Below are 8,978 nucleotides of genomic sequence, written 5' to 3'. Positions count from 1 at the left end.
TTCTTCCTTTAATCGGCAGTGTTATGATCTCGAAGTTAAGATCGTAACTCTTACATGTATCCGCTTCACACCTGTGATCGTCTATGATAGTGAATTTTTGAATAAATTCTTCAATACATTAAATTATTTTTTTCTGAAATTTTATTTTACCAAATATACTTATATATTAAGATGGCATTATCACCCATTTTTCTTAAACATAATCAACAATCTTTTTACCTGTTAGTTTATACCATTCGTCCCATATTGCGTTTATTTCTATATAAAATCTCCATCTTATGGAGAATCTTTAAAAGCTTCATTAAGAGCATCTAAATTCCTATGATTGACATGCTCATGTAAATCAGTCCGACCCATTAACGAGATAATCATTTTAAATGTAGTCCAAATAGTATCAGACATTTGACTGGAGGAACTGCTTAAAGCCGCCCCCTCTTTCAGTTCGGATCGTACAGCCGAACTTGCTTGTAAATTCAAAGCAGTAAGTAAATGCTCAGCAGCTTGCTTATATGCTTTCAAATTCATACAACACACGCCCACGTTATAGCGAACTCTTATAAATCCCGGTTCAATTTCTAATGCTCTCTGATATGCTTCAACAGCTTCCACAGATCGATTGCCATTTGCAAGACTAGCGCCAAGACGATTCCAGATTTTGGCGTTTTGCGGTCTTACATGAAGCGCAGCCTGAAAACAATCTACAGCTTTGTCGAATTCGGATGAAAGATTGAAAAGAACACCCAAAGCTTCCTGAACTTCTGCGTCAATTTCATTTGGATTTTGTTTAACAGCTTCAAGGAAAATATGTTGGATTTCTTTTAATTCCGGTCCACGCATAAGGGAACTCGTCAAACTGTTAGAAGCAGGTCCCAATAAATGCTCAGGAACTAAGTGGCTGTATTTAGGATGACAGTGTAACCAAGTTGTGAGGGATTTCAAGGCCTGGCTTTGCAAACTTTCGTTTGTATAGGAAACCGCTAGAGCCATCAGCACTCTCATGTTATTTGGCCTCAAAGCAAGAGAACGTTTTAAGGCGGCAATACTTTGTGGATCCTACAAAGAAGGCGCCCAAATGTATAAACAAAATCAAAAGAAAGTTAGGCCATTAAGAACAGTTATGATTACCATTTCATTTTCTGCTTGGCAAATTCCTAGTAGTTCCCAAACTTCGGCATTTTGGGGTTGCTGAACAGAAGCTGCTTCAAAGCATAACACAGCGCTTGGAATGTCCCCTCTAGCTAAGAACTCTTTACCCTTTTCAAATGCATTTTCTACCTCTGCCATTGGATTGTCCTCAACATAGGTATACTCTTTATAAGGATCATACATGTCTGTGTAGTCGGATAACCAAGGATGTTCCGCCCCATTATCGTCCGATAGCTTCTGCCATTCTTCCTGCAGTCGTTGCAAGAACTTTGAGTTGTAATCATCGGTAGCTTTTTCTGAAAACAAAACATTCATACAGATTGCTATGGAAATTCAGAACGTACCATGTTTTTCCTTAGAAGTCTGAAAGTCATTTAGCCAATCTTCCATAGTTGATGATGTTGTTTGCCCACCAACAGCACCGAGTTCATTATCTCCAAACTAATGGCAAATGATAAGGACAGAATTAATGATAAAAATGTTTATCAGAAAGATAAATCTACTTACTGAAGCAGTGGCAGGTGGAATGTATGCCGGACAAATGGCTAAGTACGGGGCAGGAAGAGGTTGGGGCATATTTATTTGATTATCATTTAAATCAAAGAACTCGCGAACATTTGTAACATTGTCTTGGACTGGTTGTACATTGATTATGTTGGGTTGTCGCCAAGTCTGTAATGTACAAAGGTTGTCATTCGATTGAAAAAAAAAAAAATATTAGAAAAAGTGGTACATATCCAATTTTAAAAATACAATAATATTATAATGGAAGAACAATCGGGCTTTCGAAGAAAACCTTCGTGTGAATTTTGGAAGAGAAAATAACAGCAGCGTTCCTTGATCTTAAACGGGCATTTGAAACCGTTGATAGAAATATACTATTAAAAATAAAATGCACGGCTGGAGTCGCACGTACTTGCTCTAATGGTAAAAGTTACTCTTATGTTAAAGCTTTTTATTGAACAAAATTTGGGAAAAGTCGATATTTTAAAGAATTTCATAAGTAGTGAAAAAAAAAAATAAAATCTGTTTCTATAATTGAATAAACACCGTTTTAAATGATCTTTTACACAAAACTAAGTATGCCATTTGATTTCTTGTATAAAAAAGAATTTTTAGAAAAAAAAATTTCGAAAATCGTTGGAGCCGTTTAAAAATCCAAAAATGTTTTTTTGAAAATTTTCTAAAACTTTAATATTACTTTTGCCTCAACAAACTTAAGAAAATCCAAAGAACAGCAAGCGTAGGGACGACTGGAGCCCTCCGGTCGTGCCCCACGGATGCTCTAAACGTTCTCTTACACCTCTTACCCATAGACCTTCATATTAAATACCAGGTCTCTTGTAGCGTTTTAAGGCTAAAAGAAACAGGTAGTTGGAAGGCAAAATCTTTTGGTCAGAGTGACACAACAAATTTAATACCATCGGATATGCTTCTGACACCCACGGACTACTGCACCCCTATTTTGAATACTGTAATGAATTGCAAGGTCAGCTTCCCGTCGAGATCAGACTGGGAAGAGGGCATTGTGACGAGAGACTTCGACACCTGCATTTTCACTGATGGCTCAAAAATGGATTGTGGGGTCGGTTCGGGTGTCTACTTTGAATCCCTCAATATCTCAAAATCCTTTCGACTACCAAACTTTGCCAGTGTATTCCAAGCGGAATTGCTGGCAATTAAAGAAGCTTGCAAATTACTTAAAGTATATCCAAATCAAAACCAAAATATAGCTATACTAACAGATAGTCAGGCAGCTATAAAAGCAATTGCTTCGGTCACGACATCCTCCAAATTGGTTCAGCAGTGCAGAGAGGAACTCTCATTGCTGAGTGGAAGCCTCACAATCACTCTCATCTGGATCCCAGGTCACAGTGGTTTTGAAGGCAATGAAAAGGCGGATGAACTGGCCAGGCAAGGATCAGCCCTTCATGAGTCACTAGCAGAAATAGTTAACATTCCCATAGGAGTCATGAAGGGCGATATCTTCTTAAAATACCTAACAAAAGCTAACAATAGGTGGCACAACTTGACTAGCTGTGTCATATCCAGAAAAATCTGGCCCACCTATAATAAATCCAAAACATATGACCTAATCTCTAGACCCAGAAAAGATATTAGCAGAATCGTTGCGGTGTGCACAGGACATTGGCCGATAGGAGAACATGCAGCAAAGTTGGGTATACCGCACAATACTTACTGTCGCAGCTGCTTAGACCAGCAAGAAAAAGAAACGGTCTTCCATTTCCTATGTCAATGTCCCGCCCTTGCTAGGAATAGAGCACTCTCTCTGTGGTCCGTTCTTTTATTGAACAATGTTAACTATTGTTGTTATGTCAAAAAAAAATCGTTGTATTTGTTTTTGTTAGATTTTGTTACAAAATGTCAACTTTGATTTAGGAACGACTAAATGCTACATTTTGTTGATCTGTCAAAAGAAAAATTTTTGCGATTAATTTTATGAATGAATAAACAAGAAAAAATTAATTTCGTACTGAAATTATTCTTTTTAATTGAATTCTAAGCAAATTGAAACAAAAATATGCATTCAATAATTTCAAATACGGAAACAAACAAGAAATTCTCTTCTCACATCATCCCCTCTCTTCCCCATTTAGTTGTGTTTGACAGATTAACATTGAAACTCAAGTCCAGGAGCTGAGTTGAAAAAAGTAACAAAATGTAACTATTTGACACTTCAACACTGGATTTAGGAACGATGTTGTGACGTCACGATGTTACACTTTGTAACTTTTTTCTCATTTAGGAACGATGAAAGTTAACTATTGTTAACATTGTCGAATAAAAGAACGCATCACTGGGGAGTGAATTCTTTAATGTCATAGATAACATCTCAGAATCAAAGATCAAAGACTTGATCTCGTTCCTAAATGCAACAAAGTGGATTTAGGACTGCCTAACACTTGTTTTTCCCTCTTTTAAAACCAATTAAAAAATGTATTTCAAATAAATCCAATTATCACTCACAGGTTTCATAAGTTTTGGTATCAAAACGGCGCATCCTGCGCTAATTGGGTCAATCAAACACTGTTTGCCTTGACCGCCATCTCTACCTACCTACCAGATATACGCCAATATGTTACATGTTAAAATGGTTAAGTATAAAACAAAGAATAATTTTTTGCACAATGTTGTTCATACAGGGTGTCCCAAAAGTAATGGATCAAACGAAATATGGTGATAGGCCAACTTTAGGACTCTCAGAATTTGGTAACTTATTCATCCCAAATCCTTATGGACTTGCAATGGCAAGTTTAGCATTAATTTTAATATTTTGTTTTGCACTCTTTGAAGCTTAAATGGGTTTCAGCGCAGTCAAACCACACTGGAGCACCATAAGTGAGTATAGCCTGGAAAATAGTTTTGAATATCAAAATTTTACTATGCATACCAAGACCTGATTTGCGATTTATGAACGGGTACACAATTCTTATTACAAGATTAGTTTTGTTAATCGTGTTAGCGACATGTTTGTCAAAAGTCAGTTTCTTGTCAAGTGTTACTCCTAAATATTTGCAGTTTTCAGATCAAGATATTTCAACAGAGTTTAGCTGTAACGTACATGTTTTGTGGCAAAAAATCTGATTTTCTACGCCGAGAAAACCATAAAGCTTGTGATTTTTGGACATTCACCTTGATTTTCCACTTATGAAAAAAGTGTATTCAGCTGTGTCGTCAGCAAACATAACAAATTTAGTGTTTACATCCAAAGATGACAGGTCGGACATGAAAACGTTGAAAAGAATGGGTCATAGCACAGAACCCCTTTGAAACTTCACATACTATATTACATTAGATTTTACACTTCCTGCGTATACACTTATACAGCAAATTTTCTGTTTTGTAAAAAACTTCTTATTAATTTAATAAGATATGTCGGAAAATCAAACATCATAAGTTTGTAAATCAACCCGTCGCGTCGTGCCATACAGTGTCAAAGGCTTTTTCTATGTCCAAAAGCACCAGTCGATAATTTTGAATAATGGCTACTTTTGACGTGATTTTTAATTCTTAAAATTTGATGACTTGTAGTTTGTGGAGTAACCGGCTCACAAGCCAAACTGCTCATTAGAGTATATGTTTGCATGCTCAATATGATTCAGTAATCGTCGATTAATAAGCTTTTCAAACAGTTTACTAACAGCACTTAATAAACTAATAGATCTATAACAGTTAGAATTATCTTTTGCTTTACTAGGTTTACAGATAGCTATAACTTTTGCTTTTTTCCAATCATTCGAAAGGTACGAAAGAATCATGCAACAGTTGAAAACCATTGTACGATACTTGGTAGCCGATGACGATAAGGCTTTATGCAACCTGTTGCTCATTACAACAAGACAAGCTGATTTTTTTGGGTTTTAATTGTTTAATCAACTCCTTCACAGCACTATTTTTAAAAAAGTTGTTGCTATTTACGTAACTCGTTAAGGAATTAAGCTCAATAAGCTTATCTTGTACAATATTTTCAGTAACAATGTCACTGAGATGAGATGAGACTAAATGAATTTGGCAAAAACAGTCAGTCAATGCGGTTATCTTTTCAGATTGAGTAAAGAGAACACTGCTAATGGGTCATATGCATACAAAACAGTAAATGCTTTTACTTAAAAAATTGTAAAATATGAACGATTTTTATCCACATTTTGTGCATATCAAACCTAGTTTATACTTATTTATTTCATAATGCTAGTATTAACTATTTTTTATGCATTGACTCGATGATGTTGAAATTGAAAATAATGTCACAAGATTCAAAAGTAATGTATTAAAATTGTAAAAATACTTTAATAAACATTAAACTAAACTTTTATATGATTCATAAATTACCTCATCAAAATGCATTGGTTCCCCTTCTTGGGAAGCTAAGGTTTCCTGACCGAATTCCTTAGCCCACTCAGAGCTGTTGCGTGTCACTTCATCAATAACCCTTGGAGCATTAATAACTTGAGGAAGAAATCGTTGTGATTCGATTTCACGCATTTCTTGCAAAAGTGCAGTGACTTCAAATGTCTGTAAAAAAAAGAGGGCTTACTTTCAACGACTTTACTTTCTATTTTGCAAAGTAAAAAAAACTACTTACTTGTGGTGGACCAGAAATTTGTCCCATAAATTCATTTACCATTTGTTCTTCGGGCATAATTGATCGCGACTCAAATGGTTGTGCATGATTGCCAGAGAAACCTTCATCTTTGTGGGCAGTATCTCGTGTGAATTGACCACCCAACTGCATAAGTGGATTTACACCACCACAATCGCCTTCAACTAGCTTCCGCAGAGACATTTTATTAATGTATTTTTTGTGTTAGCTATTATCACAAGTTATTATCTTCAAATGAAAGCGTTCGTTTTGATAAGGAAAGTATTAAATAATTTCAGGACAATAAAAACAAATAAATGTGTAGTACGTAGTAGAGTTGAACTATAAATTTTTGTAAACATCAGAAGCCAGCGAAAAAGTTTTTGACAATTCAAATGTCAGAAGTTTTGCGTTCCAGAAAGTAACAAAAGTATCACACATTGGCCGTGTTCATTCGCAGTACACTTATTAGAGGCACAGTACACATAATAAGGTAATATATTTCGAAACATGTCAAAATTTAGTTGTCAAAAAATGGGCACCAATCTGTCAGGCCGGCCTTTAATTTTTATATTTCAATCGCAGTAAACAGGAAATTTGTTTTTGTTTTAATTTATAAAATGTCATTTGAATAAATTATAAATTAAAAAATAACAAATTTTCTGCGTGTTTCGTCTCGGAAAATGGTAAATAATTGTTAAAAAATTAGTTGTGTGCGTGGTTTTTCGGCTTTTGTGCGTTTTTCATCGGTATTTTTAACAATTAAGAATTACGGTAGCTGACATTGGTCGCCAAATTGTCGTGGTTTGACAATTTGGCGACCAATGTCAGTTCGGAAGATATTACCTTATTATGTGTACTGTGTATTAGAGGTGCTCTGCAAACCAAAACTAATGTCGTTTTCTTTCACTCTATTAAGGAGTACTCTAAATTTTTACTCCTTTTTCTGGAGTGAAAGAACATAATGAGAGTCAAAAAGAGACACAAAAGGGAAACGTCAAAAAGAGACACAAAATTTTTTACCGGAGACTCACGGTAGAAAATCTTCCTTCCCTTTTTTTCGAACTTTATTTCTCCTTTGCTCTTATGTGCGTCTAGCGCTCTGCGTCTTCGTGTAGAAGCGGACTTAGTTTTACTTTTGGTATATTTTTCATTATGCTTCTGATCGTTTTTTCAGCCTAATTGATACACACCCTTAGTTTGATTTTATAATTGTAAAATAAAAATATCCCATCAACGCAGAAAAAAATGGGATTTTTTTGTTATTGATGAAGAACACTGGCGGAAAATTTTTTTTATTCGGTTTTCAATTTCATTTTGGAAAAAGGGAAGAATTAACGAAAAAATGGAAGAAATATATGTGACGGAATATAATACAGTAGAAAATATATTCATAATGGTTGTTTTCTGTTAATAACAAAAGAGTTTGAAAGAAAAACTTTTCGCATTTTTCAATTATCAAACAAAATTTTAAAATGTCAAACTTCAAATTCATAAGTGTGTGTGCAAGTGCGTGTGCAAATCGGTGTAAATCTGACTAAAAATGTGGAGTAAATCCGGGGTACTCCGTAGTACTAAAATTACTCCGGAGTAATTTTTTTTTTACACTTTTGTGGCGTCAAAGAACACGAAACCTTCAAAAGTGCAAAAATAAGTACTAAGTGCCTGGCTACACGGTGATTTTTCAATCGCCTAAGCAGTGAGTTTGTAGGCGAGAGGGATGAGGAGTGAAGGGTGAAGATGCTCACGAAGCGAAGCGAACTGAATTTTCTGAGGGTAGTACAGTTCCATTTCTAAATTTTTCCTCTTTTTGACGTTTGTTCCTAGAAAATGTAAAAGTGGAACGTGATTGGGCACAACAGTGTGTAGCCACCGCATGTGATTTTTCAATCGATTGAAAAATCACTGTGTAGCCAGGCACTAAAAGGGTACTCTCATTGGAGTGAAAGAAAACGAAGTAGTTTGGTTGAAAACACAACCACAAACAAAAAAATATTCTTTAACTGTATGTTTTCTTTATTTACCAACAAATTTCCCCAAAAATTTCCAAAAAATAAACACTTGCAAATGTGAGAACGAGAGCGATGTATCCGTTGCAAAGTGTCTTGAAGTTTTGCGTTTCAGGAAGTTACAAAAGTTTCACACATTGGCCGTGTTCATTCGCAGTACACTTATAAGAGGTGCTCTGCAAACCAAAACTCAGTAGTTTGGTTGAAAACACAACCACAAACAAAAAAGACTTGTGGCACTCGAGGACTGCCGCGGTTAAGCTATTGCATTGCATTTTTTGTCAACTTGTGCAATTATAATTTGTTTACCTACCCTACACAAAACCAATGATCATGTTTTGTATCTACTTATCAATTCATAAACCTACAACAACAAGGTCACATTTGAAAACATGCATACACACAATCCCATGTCATAAACTTCTCCAAACCAAAAAATAAGAAAACACAAGTCTACAATCGCAACGCAACGCCTTACTCGTTCACAAATCACAACAAGTTGAACAAGAAACAGAAGAATGGGAAGAGAAAACAAAAGAAAAGAAAATAATAAAATACAGATCATTTTTTTTTTGCTTTTGATTTATTCTGCATCTGCAGACACAGCATTTATGGTCTTCTTCCTTACTCCTTTCTTTGTTGTCTAACACAATTTATATAACCCTCTCTGTCTGATCCAATAACCATTCACACAAACTTGCTCTCTTTCGTCTCGATACATG

At 35.3% G+C, this 8,978-nt stretch overlaps 1 protein-coding gene across 1 annotated transcript; it reads right to left on the bottom strand.

The window, feature by feature from the left end:
* Positions 1–261: 261 nt before the first annotated feature.
* On the bottom strand, positions 262–6,614 carry LOC129921207 (peroxisomal targeting signal 1 receptor). Its single transcript, XM_056002942.1, has 6 exons — positions 6,251–6,614; positions 5,998–6,180; positions 1,654–1,818; positions 1,491–1,587; positions 1,126–1,442; positions 262–1,053 (listed from the first exon to the last, which is right to left on the bottom strand). The coding sequence occupies exons 1-6, from the start codon at positions 6,449–6,451 to the stop codon at positions 277–279; spliced, it is 1,740 nt and encodes a 579-aa protein (XP_055858917.1). The 5' UTR covers positions 6,452–6,614; the 3' UTR covers positions 262–276.
* Between the last annotated feature and the right edge of the window lie 2,364 nt (positions 6,615–8,978).

The sequence above is a fragment of the Episyrphus balteatus genome, chromosome 1 (genome assembly GCF_945859705.1).
Source record: "Episyrphus balteatus chromosome 1, idEpiBalt1.1, whole genome shotgun sequence".
In the NCBI taxonomy this organism is placed as follows: Eukaryota; Metazoa; Arthropoda; class Insecta; order Diptera; family Syrphidae; genus Episyrphus; species Episyrphus balteatus.
The sequence above is the reverse complement of the archived record's forward strand: the minus strand, read 5'-3'. Positions and strand labels throughout refer to the sequence as shown.